The sequence below is a fragment of the Tripterygium wilfordii genome, chromosome 17, assembly GCF_013401445.1.
Source record: "Tripterygium wilfordii isolate XIE 37 chromosome 17, ASM1340144v1, whole genome shotgun sequence".
Classification (NCBI taxonomy): Eukaryota; Viridiplantae; Streptophyta; class Magnoliopsida; order Celastrales; family Celastraceae; genus Tripterygium; species Tripterygium wilfordii.
The window spans coordinates 1013053-1033430 of NC_052248.1; the positions used below are offsets into that span (position 1 = coordinate 1013053).

Below are 20378 nucleotides of genomic sequence, written 5' to 3' on the forward strand. Positions count from 1 at the left end.
TAACAATTGATATCCCGAAGATATTTATTGCCCCAACTGCCAAGTTTGACACACAAAATTTAAATGAATTTGTGAACTCCACATGTCTAACATGATACACATAGAATCTTGTGCATACAAATTCAGTAGTTGGAATAACTGCAATACCTATCATTACTGATACATGACACTATGACACATACTCCTCCAACTGGCATTCTTCGCTCTTAATTAACTCATCAGTCCAACCAAAAATGGAATCTCAGTAGAATTGAGCCACTCATTCCCCTGTATAAATGGCTCAACAGTGAACTGATTAGCCTCAGTAGAGCTGTTGATGACCCTATAACCAGGCCATGTCACTCTCGCACTCGTATTCGACCCGGGACCTCTGTTCATATACTCACCATAACACAGAGTACTCAGTGCAAACGTCGCATTCCATTCAAGCCATCCAGCAGGGTCGACAGAGTCATCAATGTAAGAACGCATAATGACAGTCCTCGAATACTCCTTCCATGGACGACCCAAATAAGTTTTAAAGGAAGATTTCACCGGAATTAAATCCGTTGCAGCGGCTATTTTGCTGTTCAGGATTGAAATTCCGGTGTTCTGATTCGGGTCTTCTCTTCCTTGTGCTGTGAACATGTTTTTCTGATTTTCGTTCGGTTTGCGAGCATATAAGTTGCAGTTTTGGAAAACTGCAGCTGCGTTGCCGAAGATGAAGTCGACTGTGCCGTAAACATCGCATTCTCGATAGAATTGTCGAAGGGAATGAACGTAGAGAGTGTCTTGGTAGCCGACGAAGCTACATTGGTAGAATGCTGAGAAATCTGCACCACTCCTCAAGGCCACTGCTTGGTGTTTGGTCGGCCCGGCCGAGTTTTCGAATGTTATGCCTTTCGCTATGAAGTCGTTGCCTACCACCGCTGCAAGTGATTGAAACGGACATAAGGGATTAGAAACACAGCGCAATGTGTATTTGTGTTTATGCTGTCTCAGTGTCTTGCCTGAATTCTATCTATGATCCAATGGTGTAACATACATAAATCAGAATGTGCCAGACTTGGTTGATTGCAGTTGGGCCTAAAAGATAAGTTGGCCCAGGCCATACTTTGGCAAGCTCAAGAGAATGATTTGGGCTCAAATCTCGAAATCAATTTAGAAACTAAAGCAAGTCAATGGTTAAAATAATCTCATGGGCCTACTAGCAGCTTGAAAAATAAACCCACAAGATTTGGGTACATTCTACATATTAAGTTTGGATGCCTTTTTTGTATTCAAAGATATTGTTCGCTCTGGATATCTCTATGGACATTTCATATCCTCCTCTCTTTTTTTCTTCAATATTACTTGTCCCCTACTTGAATCTGTAACCTCTTTAGTTTGAGATTAACTCTCACAAACTAAAGAGATTATGAGTTCGAATGACGGAGGCGAGATAATTTCATGAATAAGAAGGCTATATATGTAGATAAATTTTTACAACCAAATGTATTGTCCGCTCTGGAATACCTGTATGGGCATTTCTACACTCCTACGCACTAATTTTTGAAAAAAAATTATCTCACCTACTCCACCCGAAGCTATAACTTCTTTAATTTGTGAAAGTGAATACCCAAGTAGTTGTGAGCAGTCAATTGTCGGTAAATGAACAGATTAACAATGTTTTTATAACGTTAATGCAACTTAGTTTTGACTTTTGTTGGCATGTTGCCTTGGCTTCTTGTTTTTCATTATAGCGCAGTCCAAACTTCAACACCGACCGCCACCCACTTTTCCCGTTAAGTAATTTATAAGTTATCTACATGATTACATCAGTTATTATTACTACCAATGATCTTAGTAAAAAGTTACCACAAATGACCAAAACGAAAAAGAAAGACGGAAAGTAAAACGACAAAAGACGAGAATCTTTTTTTTCTCCGACAAAATTACAAGGATACGCGTTTCTACATTCCACTAAACACGGGGATCAAGATTCAGGAGGAGCGGTTCTATATACCAAATAATTTGGGACTGAAGCACTGCCCTGTTTTTTGAAATTATAACTTAGATTTATTCATTGCACTGTTTCTCTGCAATATTGTATTGAAGACGAGCCAATCCTGCCATAAATTGGGACCATGACTCATCATACTTTATATCATACCTTAACCCTTAAATACTGTTTTATCATTTATGCACAACTCATTGCACACGGTTAACTTAATGGGATAGAAAACGCATTGGTTGTTAAGCTCAGAAAATATTTTTAGGTTGGATTATGCCAGACTAATGTGATAATAAGCTAAGTTAGTTCCTTATGAGACCATATTTTGAAAAAATAAAACTAATAGGGTTCATATAATTATTAAAAATAATAAAAAAAAATTCAATTCCAACAAGAATGGAAAAGAAAACAAATGTGAAGTACTCACCGACTGTGGCTGATCGGAAAGTAGTCCATCCATCAACGACATTCCTGCTGGCTTTAACCACCGTCTTCTCAATCCCATCTCCCACAAACATCAACATCGTCTTCTTTCTCTCCACCTCCACATTCTCAAAGTACGCCCCTGCTTTTATATATATCACAAACCTGCAATCATTATTGTAACAAAATGATTAATAAATCTTAATTTTACCGATCTTTTACCAAAAAACAGAGTGTATCTTCATAACCAACCTTGTTGTGCTCGACTTGGGAGCAGCATCAACCGCTTCACCGATGGTGCTGAAATTCCCAGTACCGTCCATGGCCACAGTTAGATCAAATTGGGTACTGTTCACTGGAGCCTGCAACAACTTCCGATCTTTGACCGACAACCAAGAAGGATACCCGCGTTTCATTCTCCCAATACCCGAGAACGTGTTCCGGGGCTCCGATTCGTTCACTCCGGGTACTTTCTTCAGCATCGCAAGCGAATTACTAAGATGTTGAGACACATTGTACAAACTAAACTTGATTTCGTCCCTCACATTTTCGTTACCATCAGCGAACCCGTCGAGACACGTGTACTGGTTCGTCATCGCGCCGCTCAACAGAGTCTGCAAGTCGTGGTAGTGTTGGGGGACTGATTTGGTGTAAGCGAGATCAGAGACCGCTGATTTGAGCTCGGATAATGAGCTATTGAACAGCTCGAGACAGTCGCTTATAGCTATTTCTTCCATCTGGGTTAGATTGTTCTTGAGCCGTTCACGGACGCCAATGCAGTTTCCGGCGGCGGCTCTGATTTCGTACATTGTGCGGTTTATGGTGGCGGAGATGAAGTGCGGGATCGTGGCTTTGGAGGGGAGATCTGGTAGAACAGAGACCAGAGTTGAGACGCATAGTTGTGGATACAGTGTGCCTTCACAAGCTGAGTTGGCAATTTGGGTATGTTTGTGGATGTGTAGTTGTGGGATTTGTGATTCGTCTTCTTTGGGGGTTGAGAATGACGCCATGACTAAAACAATGATCGAAATGGGAAGAAGAAGAAGAAGCAAGAATCTTCTTCTTCTTGGATTGTTCATGGTATGGCTGTGAGAGCTGCACTACTGGCTAGTATTTCGTTGGGTGGAGTAATGGGACTGGTTTTTAGATCTCACAAGGGATTGTATGGAGTGGACTTTATTGTGCTTAGCTAAGGAGACATCGACCCATCGGAGCTCTGCTGAGTTGGTTAATCATTCGTGTATTTCTGTTTGTGATGCAGGATTCGAATCTTGCGAAACAACATATTTGTGTATATTTATGAGTGTGTTGCATGTATGTGAATGTCTATTACATGTATGTAAGTTGTATGTGAAAAAAAAGGTATTGAGAAGTCGAAAGAAGCGGCTTGATTTCATCATTTTGAAAAATCACATCAATAGAGGAATTTCAAATTGGGCATGATTTGGGTTCTACAGCACATTGTCACATGCACATCAAAAGTGATGTAGTACTATTAACCACATGGATATAATTCAATTGAATAATATATAAGTTAAGGTGTCCAGTTTCTCTTATATAAATGACGCGTTTTCTATGGTTAAATACTTCGGAGATGCCCACGAGAACAAACCATTGAGTCTTTGGCCAAGAGTAAACAATATCACTTTTGATGTGTTTGAGCTGAGTGTTCTCAAAGGGATTATTTTATTGTCTTGTCCGAACTTATAAATTATTTCCCAGTTCGCTGGTTGCTTTTGTTTGGCGGGAATGATATTGGGCATGTTTTCCATAATTTAATTGGAAAATGACATATTAATACCACTTTCAAAACTGTTGGACAGCTAGGTCCACTCCAAAAAACTTTATCCCTCATAAGTCCATTTTTATTTTTATAATATTTAAATCATTTAAATTTTATCTTATTCTTTTTTTGCCCTTTTTCAAAGAGGATTAGATCTAATATGATTTTCTCTCTTGTTATATGCTACATCTATCTTACCTCATTATATCTTCTCTCTCTACTGCATCTCTCTCTTATCACAATAATTTTCTCTCTCCTACTGCATCTCTCTCATCACAACAACTTTCTTTCTCCTGCTGAATCTCTCTCTCTCTCTCTCTACTACATCTCTCTTTACTACGTCTCTCTCTCTCATCTCTTTTTATGGATGTCGTTTTGGTCCAAATATGACTGGGTATTATGCGTCTCTATGAGGGGAGTCTAATGGTGATGGTGATGGTATCTTATTCCTTTTTTGCCCTTTTTCAAAGAGGATTAGATCTAATACGATTTTCTCTCTTGTTATATGCTACATCTCTCTTACCTCATTACATCTTCTCTCTCTACTGCATCTCTCTCTTATCACAATAATTTTCTCTCTCCTACTGCATCTCTCTCTCATCACAACAACTTTCTCTCTCCTGCTGAATCTCTGTCTCTCTCTCTACTACATCTCTCTTTACTACGTCTCTCTCTCTCTCTCTCTCATCTCTTTTTATGGATGTCGTTTTGGTCCAAATATGACTGGGTATTGTGCGTCTCTATGAGGGGAGTCTAATGATGATGGTGGTATTGTAAATTGTCATCGAAATCGGACGGATCTGAAGTTTTTTTCCAAATTATAACACTTACCAACCAATGTTACTGTTTTGCAATAGTAACATTGACCGACCAATGTTACTATTTTAAAACGAGCATATCCGGTGGCCATTTTGGGCCGTATCTGACTGGGCATTGTGCGTCTCGGTGAGGGGATTCTAATGGTAGTGATGGTATGGCGAACCGCAGCTAAAATCGACCGGATCTGAAGTTTTTTCCAAATAGTAACACTGGACCAATGTTACTGTTTTGAAATAGTAACATTGGTAACATTGGGCGATCAATGTTACTATTTGAAATAGTAACATTGACCAATGTTACTGTTTTAAAACGGCTATATCCGGTGGTCATTTTGGGCCGCACCTGGATGGGCATTGTGTGCTTCAATGAGGGGAGTCCAACTATGATGGTGGTATAACGAACCGCCACCAAAATCGATCAGATCTGAAGTTTTTTCTAAATAATAACACTGACCGACCAATGTTACTGTTTTGAAACAGTAACATTAGCGAGATGGATTTGAGGAAGAGAGATGAGAGACCCTAGACTAGTGAGAGGAAGAGACCCTAGGCTAGTGAGAGAGGAAAATCAGTCTTGCTTCGTCGACAACCTTTCCCCCACAACCATCACGACCACCACCCTGACAACCACCCCACCATCATCATTACCTACAATATCTATCCAAAACCAATCTTTTTCCTGCCTTTTTAATGGACAAAAGCAACAGCCACAAAAAAAGATTTTGTTGTTGTCGTCTCCTTTCCTCACCAACTCTGTTGTTGTCGTCTCCTCTCCCCACCAACAAACAAAAAACAAAAAAAGTATATGTAGGTCTCTTTTCGTGAATTGAGATAGAGATGGAGAACAATTGCAGCTTCATGTCTTACGAGAAGCTGGATCGGGTTGCGAGTTGGGTGGGCACGAACGTAGCTTCCGCCTTCATCGCATCTCTCCAGCGTTGCTCTTGCATCATCCTCTCCACTACCGACCTTGACGACGATGATGATACCAAGGATTACGTCCTCTGATGCTTTCCAAGCCAACTTCCGTCAAAGACAAATTGGTGGATAAAACAAGGGTAAGAAAGTAATTAGCATACTACTGGTACCTTAGAGGGATAAAGTTTTTTAGATTGGACTTAAGTGTCCAAAAGTTTCACAATTGGTACCGGCCTGGAATTTTCCCTAATTTAATCTTAAATTGGGTTTTCTGGAAGTGTGCAAGCCCAACATTCGCTCCTTTGGGTTCTAATCTAGATGGCTTTCTTTGGGCCTTCAATTCAACTATGCGGAAGTTGCGAACAGAGAATAGTAAGCTCAACAATGATTATCAAACCATTGGGCCGGGCCTTCAATAAGAGGGCACAAGATTGGGCCGAAGTGAGTAACCAAACATGATTTGGGCTTCAATTCGTAGTCTAAAATGGGCACAGCTACGGCCTTACGGGCTGGAGTTTCTAACGTGACTCTACGTAATCAGTTAATCACTGTCAGCCGGGTAAGTACACAAGCGCTTAGATGGGCCTAAAAGGCTGGGCCTCCTTCGAACTGTATGGTTAATCTTAATACTTTTCCAAGGAAAAGGACCAAAGTAAAAGTAAAAGTAAGATGAAAACTCCGGATCTCCCTCCCTACCAAGAAAACAACCAAAATGATATATGTCCATGATTTTTTCATTCATAAACTTATATAATCTAGGTAGCAAACCAGATAGGCATACCACATTGATTAAAAAAAACAAACAAATTTTATTAAAGAAGTCACATAGGCACGTCATATGTTTATGTAAGTTTACGGATGTTTATTTTATGGATATATAATGCTTCCGAGAAAACAAATATGTACACACTCCCTCTCAAGTCTCAACCTCTCATAACACCTCTGGCTCCTGGTCTCTCCCGTACACATGGCTCTTCATATTTTTCTCATATTTTCATGGATTGTTCTTATATTGGCAAGCAACAGCTCGGACAGACTACCAACTTGTTTAGGGCAAAAACTTAAAAGTCCACTCGCCAAACTGTGCAATATTATTTAACATTTAATTAAATTTATACCGTGTTTTGAATACCACCTTTCCTTCAATGAGTCGGAACATAGCTAGAGTTTTTTTTGACTTTTTGAGCATATTTCAATTATTTTTAACAACTCTTAATATTTGTTTATGGAAACTAACAGTATTTAATTATTTTATACTACTTTAAATACGTGATATAAGTGGTTTATATAAGAAATAATTACAATATATTTTAATAAATATTTCACTCTTGTTGTACTTCATATCCTCCAAGAAGCTTCACTTTCCTCCAAGCTAGGGTTTAACTCGCTATTTGCATGTGGAGAATGCACTTTTCTTCATTTCCTATATACTTGTAATGCACAATACCTTTGGATCAATCAAGTGGGATCACAAATTGCTATGTTAATGCATTATTTCATTCGAATTGTTAAAGGCGAGCCCGTATTTTATAAAATGGTCAACCAAACACATTTTTAGGGGCATTTTTGTTAAGGTCACACATAGAAAGATGTGAGCACTAATGTATTGTTTATAAGGCTAAGCCCACCCTTAACCACTAACAAGACATTTTTTTATGCTTGAGTGAGTTGGGTCTGACCCACTTGTTTGGCCATAAGGAGAAACAAAGCCGTGCGGACCCGATGTATCCACGGGAATCGGACAACCCAAAGCGGATAATATTGTTGGTGTGTATGGGGATGTGGATTTACAATAATTTTTTTTTTTGTTTTTCATAAAATAAAAACAAAAAAATATTTGGAAAACACCTAAACCAAACACACCCAAAATCTTACGCGTTTTGCATAATGTAGTGTTTCAGTCAAACTGAAAGAAAATTACTAGTAGAGTAGCAGATCTATCAACTTAGCTTAGTATGCAGGTTATACCATTAGTGGGTGATTTAATTAATACACTCTCGTCTGACTCTCCGACTTTGCTTATGCAACGGCGTCGTATCTCTTTTGTTTTCAGTTTTCACAGATCTGAACCAACCATGCAACAAGTTGGTATTGGTTTGTCAATGATTAATTGTTCAACGTCCAGAGACGTGCGCGGTAGGTGAGTGTTCTATGGGCTCTGTTAACTGAGCTGGCAAATCTATGTTCGAATTCCATCTTCCATCCTCAATATTCATTGGATTAGAATGATGACTTAATGGAAATATTCTATAACTTTTTTTTTGATTAGTAGCATTTTGTTGTGGCCCTAAATACAGATAACAAATCCAACTTTGATTAGGAGGGTCGTGGACTAAGTTTACTTTACAGACCTAGCATAGTACTGAATTTATTTCAGGTCAAATCGTATGAATTAGGAAGGTTGTTAGATAAATCTTTTACATGTAATATATGGGACCTCCATCTCCATGGATAATGCTTCGGGAATCTCGATTTCTGCTGGTTGGTATAAAAGAGAGAGAAATAAACACTGGTTAGAACTTGAACTACGCTTGAGTGTAACCCTACCCACTTAACTTTGTAGAAAAATCATTAATCTGCCTGCAAACTAAGCGACTTACCTATTAATGCATTATGCATCTGACTCTGATCAGGCACCAAAAGTAAAACCTTGTTTAATTAATATATTTCATGACCAACAGCTGGCGTGCGTGTATTTCCGTGTCTCTTAAATCATTGTGGAAACTTCTACCACGGCAACCTCCTCACAAAGACAAAACTACATGCAATTATTGATGAATAATGATAGGTTGATAGGGATTTGAGCAATTGATATCCTAGTTAATCATGTATAGAATTTTATATGCATTATATGAGACATGTGAATTCCACGAATTCACTTGGATACTGTACATCCAACTTAAAAACGAGGATAAGTAAGATACCAACGATTGTCTGTGATCTTTATCATTTTCGTTACAAATCTATTAGAAAATCCATCCCAGACGTCACAAATCAAGATTTTGTCCGATTTGGACATTAACCTGCATGACTTTTTATTCTTTTGGGGTGTCACTAATGGTATTTAAGCTCAGAAAAAATGTCGGTTTTCTAAATCTTTGATTAGATTCAAACAACTTGTGCATTAAAACATCAAGCCCGAGAACAACGCGTTTTTTTATGATAGAGTCCAGGTTGACTTCATGACCGATTCAATACCACCATCTACAATTCCCTGTCTAGGTACGACTATCATTTAACACAAACCATAACTCACCATTCACCAACCTCTCCTATATATTCACAGCAAGTCAGCAACCTACAAACCACAAAAGCACACAAGTTCTTCAAATCCTCAAGCCAAGTCTACATTTTCCAAAAAAGCAATGACTTCCAAACTCTTCTACTTTGCATTTCCAATTCTCCTCCTCTTGCTTCCTTTCTTTGACTCTCCATCTTTGGCTCAAACTCCCAGCAACAATCCAATCTCACCAGGCACAATTTGCAACTCAACCCTGGACCCTTCATACTGCAAATCTGTCCTCCCTAACAGACACCAAAATGTCTACGATTTCGGGCGGAATTCTGTCCGGCAATCTCTTTCGCAGTCCCGTAAATTCTTGTCCCTGATCAACAAGTACCTCAAAAAACAATCCAGCTTGACACCGTCCGCGATTGGAGCTCTCCAAGATTGTTATTTCCTAGCTACTCTAAACATGGAGTTCTTAACAAGTTCATTACAAACTGTCTCTAATACCAACCAGGAGTTACCTTCGTCGCAAGCCGATGATGTTCAAACATTGCTTAGTGCAATTCTAACGAACGAACAGACATGTTTAGATGGATTGCAGTCCACAGCTTCAGCTTGGAGTGTAAGGAATGGACTATCTTTTCCTCTATCAAATGACACAAAGCTTTATAGTGTTTCTCTAGCTTTGTTCACAAGAGGTTGGGTTCCGAAGAAGAAACGCGCCACGTGGAAACCTACGGAGCAACAACAACTCTTTCGACACCCTCGATTGCCCCTTAAGATGTCGAGCAAAACGAGGGCCGTTTACGAGACGGTGAGCCGAAAAAAGCTTCTTCAGAATGTGGGAGGTGAGGTTGAGGTGAGTGACATTGTGGTTGTGAGTCAAGATGGGAGTGGCAATTTCACTACCATCAATGATGCCGTTGCCGCTGCTCCTAATAATACGAAAGGTAACAATGGCTATTTCTTGATTTATGTCACCGCCGGCGTTTATGAAGAGTATGTCTCCATCGCTAAGAACAAGAATTACTTGATGATGATCGGAGAGGGCATCAATCAGACGATAATCACCGGCAACCGTAACGTTGTTGATGGTTGGACTACTTTCAATTCAGCTACATTCGGTAAGTATAATATACATTTGCACAACTAATATATAGTTAACCGTGGGGCGATAACTCAGTTGGTTATCTCAATGTTAGACGTTCTATACGTGCGGACGTCTAGTGTTCGAAACCCTCTAAGGTATTTTTTTAGTGACACTCACATCATGGGCTTGTACCTCCTGTGAGACTTACACGCATGGGCTTCGACTTATCGCTAATTTTTTTAGAGCCTTAGTGAGCGTTGGTTTGATGGCTCGAGGTAAGAGCCACTTAGCTATTAAGGAGCATGATGGGTGGGGTCGGTCAAAACTAATATATAGTGGTTTATTTAACTAAATAAAACAAATTTATACAAAATATATAGAATACGTCAAACTCAATTTTTTTTGTAAAATTTGCTAGCTAGCCTTTTCAACGAAAAGTAATCATTGACTAATTATTTTGAAATCTCTCAATGCGCAGCTGTGGTGGCACCAAACTTTGTAGCAGTCAATATAACAATCCGTAACACAGCGGGTGCAGTCAAGCATCAGGCGGTGGCATTACGAAACGGTGCGGATTTGTCAACCTTCTATAGTTGCAGCTTTGAAGGGTTCCAAGACACACTTTACACACATTCTCTACGACAATTCTACAGTGGGTGTGACGTTTATGGTACCGTCGATTTCATATTCGGAAACGCTGCTGCTGTGTTCCAAAATTGCAACTTGTACCCGAGACTACCAATGGCGGGTCAATTCAACGCCCTCACCGCACAGGGTCGGACCGACCCCAACCAGAATACCGGGATTTCAATCCAAAACTGTAACATTAGAGCTACAAACGACTTGGCTTCCGCAAATATAACCATCCAGACGTACTTAGGGAGGCCATGGAAGGAATATTCAAGGACGGTTTATATGCAGAGTTTCATGGATAGTTCGATTAATCCGGCCGGGTGGTCCGCATGGAGTGGAGACTTCGCGCTCAGTACATTGTATTATGCTGAGTATAACAACACCGGACCCGGATCCAACACTAGTAATCGGGTCACTTGGCCTGGTTACCGTGTGATTAACGCTACTGATGCTGCCAATTTCACAGTGTCTAGTTTCTTGCTTGGAGATAATTGGATACCACAAACAGGAGTCTCTTACACTAGTGGCTTGATTTGAGCAAATTAATTAATTAATTAATTTGTTGTATTATAATGTTTTTTCTTTCAATTTTTATTTGTTTTAATTTTAATCACATTGTATTAATTGGTCATGTAATAAGGTAGAATATCAAGATGTACCACATGGTATTTAAAATATATTTGATTTATCGATGCATTAATTTTAAAATTTTTATTCAAACTATAAAATAATAGTACTCGGTTTATATTTAAAAAGAGTACTAAATAGATTAATAAACAAAAAGTGGTAGCCGGTAGATGGGGTGTCATGTAAACTGTGCTGGCTAGCTGGTTTCCAATTTAGTCCATTATTCTTGATTTACTTCTTTAAAAAATGTTTTTGGAAGTATATAACCTACATTATTTTAAGATGTTCTGATTTTCTAGTTTGTTCAAAATCCAGCCTCAACTGAATATTGTCCGTTCTAAATTACAAGTCTACACAAATTTATTTTTCGTGGGCCGTTGTCGTCAGTTCTTAGGCTCAGAAAATACGTCATCATATGAAAAAATATTAGACATTTATTTATGTACCACTCGGTTGAATTATGACAATCCGATGAATGGTGGGAAAAAGTCTTTAACATAGTTGGTGAGATTTCTGTGTAAGGGCTTTTGTTTTTTATAATTTAATAGTTGGGTTTGATTTAATATAGTTTTTATTTTGTGAGCTGGTTTAATATTTGATTAGTAGATACGAAATTGATAGCATTACCATTACGTGCGCGCACGACTTCCGCTATACGACATCGTATTTTCACGCCGCCAAATGGCTAATTGCAATATTATGGGCCTAAATTTTTTGTTGCATTGATCATGGGCCAAAAACTGTCAACCCATTTTTCCAAATGGACATGTTTCACTGGGCCGAAGAGAACTCATTGTTTCTGTCATCAGATTGTTTAATGAGAACTATTTGCATCCTTTACTCCCGATCGATTGTTTTGGTGGAGAAGGATTCCAGTAGTGGAAATTGCAGGCTGTGAAGTCAATGACCGTCCGATCTGCTTTTCAAAATTAAAAGATGGTGTGAGTTTCACACTTAAAGACAGATCAGACTGTTGAAGTGGACTATTTGCCGTTTCCACTGTAGACACCCTTTAACTATTGTTTTGTTCATGTGAGAAGTTATGATGAACACACCAAATAGGAAAGCTTCATCAGAGTAAATTGAAAGTTACCCTGAGGTTTGGCCCAACTTTCATTATCGTTAGATGGAAAATTTCAATGCGCGAAGGTCTGACGACCTGAGTTTAAGTCTATAACGGATTTTCAAAGAGTAAACTTATATGATGTTTGGTTAAAAAAAAGTACATTGAAAATTAAGTTGCAATGACAATATACCAAGTTTAATGAACAATTTAGTCAAGTCAATTTCATTACAAAGATTCGGGTTATATATATATATATAACACCTTCAAACCATCACAAATCAGAGATCAGTTTGTCAACAAATGTTTGGATACAGTCAAGGCATCTTTGCACAATTGGCTAAACTGGTTATTCCTATCAGTTAGCACAGAGGGATGATCCTTAACATCCTTGAATCCATCCTCACATGACTCTGCATCACTCATTGCTGTACTAATCCACACGTACAAATCCTTGTAATCATTCTCTACCAAGGCCGCCATCGAGTTATTCAGCTGCTCGATCGCATCCAAGTATTGATCAGAGCAATCAAAAAGCCCCTGCTCAATGGAAGGGTCCATATCAGCTGTGTTATTAAGCAAGCTCTTGATGTGAGAAGATGTTTCCACAGCATTGTCCGACGCAAGCCTAATAGCGATCAATGTGACGCTGACCAGGTCTGCTCGTTGGCCTTCAACAGGGTTCGATTTAAGGCTGAATGTGCAGTTACCAGATTGTCTGCAGATTTTGGCTATTAGGTGGTTGATGTGGTTTTTGGCGATTGTTGGTTGGGGCAATAGGGTGAGGCACAGGGCTAGAGACAGGAGGAAGAAGATGGCCTTCATTTTCATTTCTTCTGTTTCCCTTTACCCCTTCAAGAGGTTTAGAGGGTTGTGATTTTAATATATAAGAGGGATTGTGTTTGGTGGTTAATCTGTTTGGGCTTGTATTTTAGGAACAACGAAGAAAATGACTAATGGTGCAAAGGAAAATGCGGCTAACCATCCAATCAGCATTGCTAATAATATCTATACACACAGACAAGACAATTATACGATTAGGGAAAAATCCATCAAAGAACTCGATTCTCACGGGAGAGATGGTGAGGGTAACTCCAATCAAACACCATTATAAGATTGCTATCTTAACACAAAAACAGGCATCATGGATCATTCAACAGTTGATACTTGAGCTTAAAAACAAAATATCCAAAAGGAAGACACAGACAATAACCAGCTAAGACAAATAAAAATTGTTCGCTTGAGCGGGAGAAAAGGAAAACAAACAAGTGCATGTTTGAAGTTGGTCAATGGCTCAGCATTTTCTCTGGATGAGTTGAAAAGCTTAATTTCTGAAGCCCCTGCTGTTCCTTCTTCCTCTAGCCTTCTCAAACTTCCTTCCTTTTGCTCGCACATAAGGTTTAGTGTGGCTGTGGGGCACACCAGGAGCAGGTCCAAAGTGCTTCACAGCTTCACGAGCATTCTTTGGGCCTCTAAGAAGAACCTGTAGGAAAGAATCCAAAATAAGAGATCAGAAAATAAGACAACTATACAATAATTCTTTCTCGGACTACATGTTTTTCCTATACGGTTACAATCATGGAACATATCAGAAACAACGTTCAGAAATGAAAATAAAGAAGAGAATAGGGTATGGATATCAAAGTATATGGTCAAAATTATGTCAACAGCATCCAAAGAAATAAACAACACAGAATGACTCTCGCATGAAGTTGATACAGAAATCCAAGCATATAGTCAAAATCATGTAAACAGCATCCTAAGAAATAAACAAGACAGAATGACTATTGCTTAAATTTGGTGTTTTAGAGGTTCCCATCACCTTGATCATATCATTGATCTCATGATCAGGCCACAAGACAGAAAGAGATCTATGCAACACTTAATGAGCTAGAATCTTTGTTTTGATTTAAAATGTTCTCTATGAAAAGAAAAAAAAATCAAATGACCTAGAGCCTTAAAGAATGACCAGCACACTGAACAGCAAAAAGAAACCATATTTAGTGAATAAGACTTAAAATTCTAATGGATCACTAAACTATCTATGTACACAATTTCAAAGACCTACAAACAAGGAGGCATACATGTGTTGTAAGATTCTAACAGAACAATAATAATCCATCTGCAAGATTTAGATAAGTTAGATTACGATTAAGCCATTCAAGCTTCTTAACCTACATACTCAAATTCCTGCAAAAACTACAGTTGAAATATCCAAGGTAGCTCATCAGCCATTATAATGAGACCATTTAAATGCGAAAACATCAAGAAATCATATTTCAGCAAAACCAAATGCCTACGTATTGATGCTTATGCTTTATGAGGCCAAAAAAAGAGAGAGCACTTGTTACAAAACCAATAACATAAAAATAGTGTAAGTCTTGGGAATCGGGTTATCCTCATAAGAGAATTCGTTCATTTAACCAAATAAATCAAGCAAAACAGCATATGTTCCAGAAGGGTATCAAAAAAAAATTGATACATGAAGCAAAAGAAACATGGCACCAAGACACATACCGTGTTCTGACCAAGAGGGGCTCGCAGAGCCAGTTGATCAAAGGTTAGGCATTCTCCACCAGCCTTTTCAATCCTTGCCCGCGCAGTCTCCGTAAACCTCAGTGCTGTCACCTTTAAGGTAGGAACTTCATAGACTCTTACATCATCAGTTACTGTCCCAACAACCACTGCAATCTTATCACCCTGGTGAATCAAACCATAAATATCCAATCAAGGAACACGAAATAGAAAAGTCTTGGCAAGATCCCAAACAACCATTTGAATAACTTAAAGCAGTTCATTTGTTACAATGAAGAAAGTTAACAAAATTTCAATATCTTCACTGCTTCCAAGGCAACACAACTATTAAATTATGTCATCTTCACTTGCTTCCATTTTCTTACTTTATAGCACAAGGAGCTGTGACTAAACCAGATCTAAGTATTAGACCACACAAGAAACAATAAGATTCCGAATTGGACTGGTACTTGCTTAGAAAGCAAATAGTTAAATGAGCAAGAGAAGCACCTTTCCCTCCATGAAACGAACCAACCGGGAGAGTGACAGCGGTGGTTTGTTGACCTTGCTCATGAAGAGCCGCTTCAGTATCACCGCATTGAACTTGCTACCAGTCCTCCGCACGAGAAACCGGTACAACTGAACACAAATCCACGAAAGCCAAAACTTGAATCAAACTTTTTCAGACAAAAACATAAACGAAAACAACGGGAAAGATAGATAAACACACTGAACCTTGACGATCAGCTTTAGGTAAATATCATCTGATTTTGGAGCTGTGCGTTTGGTCTTCTTGCTCTTACCTCCGGCAACCAGATCGATACCCTGAAATCGGAAGACGAAAATCCGACGAGATGGCGTAAGCTTAAGAGAAAAAGGAGAAAAAAACCAGTTGACATTAACTGAGCTGCAGCCGCCATACCATTCTTCCTCTGCTGGTGTCAAGAACTCGGCGCAAATGTCCCCCAAGAGAGCTAGGGTTTTAGAACCGTCTGTGACTTTGTATGAGAGTCGAGAAAAAATTTGGGCCGGGGTGGTGGAGTTAGGCCCAATAGTGATGGGCTGCTGACTACAGCTCAAAAAAAAGCCAGCCCATTTAAAACGATTATGTTCGCTATGGTAGGTATACCATACCAGTAAGTTCGATAACCAATAAGTCAAAGACCCACCAGAACAAACGGGTTTCTCTTCCAAGTCCGAATCCAGTCTTTCCATGGCGTCTTTCTTTGCATTCCTCCTCCTCCTCATTGCCTCCACGGCTCCTTCGGTCCGCGGTGGTGAAAATCTCACAGCATACGAAGTTCTCCAACAATACGACTTCCCGATCGGTCTCCTGCCAAGCGGAGTGACTGGTTACGAACTAGACTCCTCTACGGGTAAATTCTCGGCTTACTTGAATGGTACTTGTAAGTTCGCAATCGAATCGTATGAGCTCGAGTACAAGTCCACCATTACTGGTATCATAACGAAGGACAAGATCTCTAGTCTAAAAGGCATCGAAGTCAAGGTGCTGGTTCTATGGCTGAACATCGTAGAAGTGATTCGTGATGGCGACGAACTCCAGTTCTCTGTCGGAATTGCTTCTGCGAATTTTCCGGTGAGTAATTTCGCCGAATGTCCTTCTTGTGGGTGTGGATTCGATTGTGTCAATGAGACTGAGAAGATGATTAAGCTTAATCGTTTGGTATCTTCTGCTTAATCACTTGTATTGAAACAATTAAACAAATAGCCAGAGTCAGTATGTAATCTGCGTTTCTTTTGCAGTACAATCGTTCGTCTTCTTCCTTTTCAATTCCGTTATGAATGTAGTACATTTGCTTCGCTTGCATAATCAACAATGCAAGACTGGTCAGACTATCTGTCGGTCAATTTGTACGATTCTCACACTTCTTGGTTGGAATTTATGGTGGATCTTGATTTCTAGCTACCGCCAGTAACTACACCATCAATCTTTTTTTGCAATTGGAGAGTGGTAGTCGAGCGCAACATCGATGAATTCCAGAGATACCGAAATTAAGAAGCTCACAGTCACAAAATGACAGATTTTTTGTTCCAGAAAGTGATGGTGGTTGCATATGGTCCCCATACTAGTAGAGGTTTTTGTCCTGACTTTGGATTTGTTGTAACTAACAAAACAATTTGTTTTCTCTATTTTTTAAACGTGGAACATTTTATCTTAGTAGGAAATAACATTACGAGATGAAAATTAAAAATCTCATAACGATATGACATAACACAGTCAAATCTCATATCGGTATGACATAACATAGTCAAAGTCTAAATCCTCTTATATTGAAGAGGTGTTTTTATGCACCTAAGTATCAATGACAAAGATTCATGAAGAATAAATTTATACATACCCATGATCCAAAACGATAATATTTTCAATGTGTTTTGAGCATAGAATCTTCTTAGGGTATTTTCGAGGAATTTATTGGCCTTAGCAACGATGTGAGATGAGTTTATCTAACAACTTGATATTAACTTAATGGTTATATCATCGGGTTTAGAAAAGACTCTTCAGGTCGAGTATTTGAGTCGATGTGAGATAATTCTTTAGAGTTTATTGGGTTTCATAGGTCGAGGATCAATGGCACGAATATGTTTATTGAGGGGGGTTAAGAGTATCTTAATTGTACACTAAATTTCGATTCAAGACTAAATTAATGATCTGTTTGTGCACAAAATGATCATTTGAAGTTTAAAACTGATTCAGGAGTTATAAAGTGATTGTTGGGCTGTACAATTCTAAGCCAAAAAAACAAAAAAGAGTGTGGTTATCTACTATGGCCAGCATCACTGCTGACGTACTGACGTCGTTGGGTGTAGCTGAAATACGCGGCTCATGTGCGCTTTCTTGGTTTCCACAAACAGCTTTACGTAGTCATCCCACTTAAGCAACACGTGGTGTACCTAGTGACAGGTACACTTAATAATTGAACGGTGTCGATGCCGTTCTACAAACAATTGAAAGGTCGCCGTATCAAAGCTTGCGTAGACGAATTATCTGTCTTCGTCTTCCCAAGCTGGCACACGTAACAACACAAACAAAACAAATATTTCCCGCAGAGAATAAAAATACAAAAAAAAAAAAAAAAACAGAGACTCTGTTCCCTCTGTCTCTCCAACCATGTCTTTCACGGCCATCATCTCGCTCTTTCTCCTCCTTTCGTGTTTCTCCACGGCATCAACTACCGCCGTCAGTGATGATTTAACGGCCTACGATATCCTCCAGGACTACGACTTCCCCGCCGGAATTCTTCCGAAGGGGGTCACCGGCTACCAAGTAGACCGAACCACAGGTAGATTCTACGCTTATCTGAACGGTTCCTGCAGCTTTTCTCTGGAGGGCTCTTACGAGTTGAGTTACAAGTCCACGATCAGTGGCTATATTTCCAAGGACAGGCTCACGCAGCTTACCGGCGTAAGCGTGAAGATTCTCTTTTTCTGGCTCAACATTGTGGAGGTGGTCAGGAGTGGAGACGAGATGGAGTTCTCGGTAGGGATCGCGTCTGCGAACTTCCCGATTGATAATTTCTACGAGTCTCCGCAGTGTGGCTGTGGATTGGTTTGCGATAATGCGCAAGTAAGCAAGCTTAGAACCAGATCCTTTGTTTCTTCAATTTAGGGAATTGAGATTCAAATGCTGTGTATGTTTTGATAAATCCGTATTATTGGGTGTTCTTAATTTGGGATTAAACTTCGAATCTTGCTTTATCTGCTTAAAGTGCTGAAAATTTATATAACTTTTTTAGCTTTTGTTGAAATATATGTGATTTGTGATGGTTTATTTAGGCTTGTCCGTTGAGGTGTTGGGGGTGTTGGGGGTGTTGGGTGGTGTTGGGTTGAGAGGTGTTCGTCCCAAACACCTCCCAACCCTTGACATTTTTAGGCGTTCGGGACTGTTTGGACAAAACCTCTCTACATCCCAGAACAAAGGTTACATTTAAAAATCCCAACACCTCTCAACACTCCCCAACCCCTCTCAATCCAACACCCCTGAACACCTCAAACAGGCAAGCCCTTAGTTGATGCTCTGGCAGAATATTCTACTTTTGAATATAGTGAGACTCTTGAGAGGACAATTTAAAGAACCATACTTGGTTAACATTAAGGAGGATACAACTGGTAGGCAATGGAACATTTTGAAAGCATTTTTGAGGTTTGGACATGTTGGATAGATTCTTATTATGTTCAAGTTCATGATGTGGAAGTAAATTATGAATGGAAAATTCGTCATGACGGTGAATTATCGTTATATTGAGTGTGCTAGTGAATCCTGACTGTGTTTTCTTTCGCTTCAGCGTGGTAGGCTAGAGAAGTAGGTCAGCCTTTGATTGCTTCATGCACATTCGTTTTCTTAGTTACCTCGCGACCAGACCCCTAATACTTCAGGGAATGATTGTCTAGAAGCCCGTTGAAGGGAATTTTAATACCTGTTTAGCTGTGACCACTGTGAAGTTCCCAAAGGTAGAAGCATTTTCATTCTGGGAATTTGAATGGAAGAGATCATATTTGGTATGTGTAGGGAATGGAAATGGGAAGAAGGGGCAATAGCTATTGGCACAGTGATACTTCCCAAAGAGAGATGACATTGCAGAGTCAATCACTTGGGAAGAATTTTTTATTAAGTATTTGTGTGAAAGGTCTATTAATTATTTTTTCTAGGTGGTTATCGTCTGAGTTAGCTTGGAACCTGGATAAGGTCCAGATTTCGGTGTGTTTTAAAAAGTAAGAGAACCTGTTTTACTTTCTGGAGTTAGCAGGCATCTAAAATTTCATGCGTCTGTAAAGATTTTGGGCCTAGAGTGAGTAGAGCTTCTCTTTTGCTTCGCATCGTAGGGACGTCATATTCCTCCCAACTTTCAACTTATTTAGCAGTTACTAGGATACTACGACCCGAATTTGAACATATTATTTGCATGTAGAGGCTTGATCCCATTCGGTTAGAGTAGCCCGTGGCACAAAATATACAGCAAAGGCAGAGTTGGAATAGGTGGTTCTTAAGTATTTTGAAGTATTGCGTTCTAATAACAATGTTATTATGTCATGTCTTTGGCTATTGCAAGGCTTTGTTGGGCCAAATCTGGTGGATTCAGATGTTTTGGTCAGATCGATATCACCTTTGGTGAAGATGTGATTGTTTATGTTGCTGCTATAATTCAATGTGCATGGTAGTAAGTTTTCTCTGATTTCCTGCATCCAGTCTAGCATTATATGTTTCAATCATAAGTTTGCATCTTTGTCGGTCGGAACCGACCCTATTTAACTTTTGGTTGTATGTTCTATGAAAGGCCTCGAGGAACTT

The 20378-nt window shown here is 39.3% G+C and overlaps 6 protein-coding genes across 6 annotated transcripts; 3 read left to right on the forward strand and 3 right to left on the reverse strand.

The window, feature by feature from the left end:
- Window positions 1-4: 4 nt before the first annotated feature.
- On the reverse strand, window positions 5-3735 carry LOC119982837 (pectinesterase-like). Its single transcript, XM_038826415.1, has 3 exons — window positions 2648-3735; window positions 2400-2560; window positions 5-908 (listed from the first exon to the last, which is right to left on the reverse strand). Exons 1-3 carry the CDS (start codon window positions 3472-3474, stop codon window positions 211-213), a joined length of 1686 nt encoding a protein of 561 aa, XP_038682343.1. The 5' UTR covers window positions 3475-3735; the 3' UTR covers window positions 5-210.
- Window positions 3736-9201: 5466 nt separating this feature from the next.
- LOC119982838 (probable pectinesterase/pectinesterase inhibitor 7) lies at window positions 9202-11574 on the forward strand. The gene is made up of 2 exons (XM_038826416.1): window positions 9202-10267; window positions 10712-11574. The coding sequence occupies exons 1-2, from the start codon at window positions 9280-9282 to the stop codon at window positions 11401-11403; spliced, it is 1680 nt and encodes a 559-aa protein (XP_038682344.1). The 5' UTR covers window positions 9202-9279; the 3' UTR covers window positions 11404-11574.
- Window positions 11575-12844: 1270 nt separating this feature from the next.
- LOC119982648 (pectinesterase inhibitor-like) lies at window positions 12845-13387 on the reverse strand. Its single transcript, XM_038826130.1, has one exon. It carries the CDS (start codon window positions 13385-13387, stop codon window positions 12845-12847), a length of 543 nt encoding a protein of 180 aa, XP_038682058.1.
- A 252-nt stretch (window positions 13388-13639) lies between these two features.
- Window positions 13640-16120, reverse strand: LOC119982839 (60S ribosomal protein L18-2). The gene is made up of 5 exons (XM_038826417.1): window positions 15993-16120; window positions 15806-15895; window positions 15581-15709; window positions 15074-15256; window positions 13640-14039 (listed from the first exon to the last, which is right to left on the reverse strand). Exons 1-5 carry the CDS (start codon window positions 15993-15995, stop codon window positions 13881-13883), a joined length of 564 nt encoding a protein of 187 aa, XP_038682345.1. The 5' UTR covers window positions 15996-16120; the 3' UTR covers window positions 13640-13880.
- A 35-nt stretch (window positions 16121-16155) lies between these two features.
- LOC119982840 (uncharacterized protein At5g01610-like) lies at window positions 16156-16997 on the forward strand. The gene has a single exon (XM_038826418.1). The coding sequence runs from the start codon at window positions 16284-16286 to the stop codon at window positions 16767-16769; it is 486 nt and encodes a 161-aa protein (XP_038682346.1). The 5' UTR covers window positions 16156-16283; the 3' UTR covers window positions 16770-16997.
- Window positions 16998-18053: 1056 nt separating this feature from the next.
- On the forward strand, window positions 18054-18839 carry LOC119981999 (uncharacterized protein At5g01610-like). The gene has a single exon (XM_038825141.1). It carries the CDS (start codon window positions 18201-18203, stop codon window positions 18696-18698), a length of 498 nt encoding a protein of 165 aa, XP_038681069.1. The 5' UTR covers window positions 18054-18200; the 3' UTR covers window positions 18699-18839.
- The last annotated feature ends 1539 nt before the right edge of the window (window positions 18840-20378 follow it).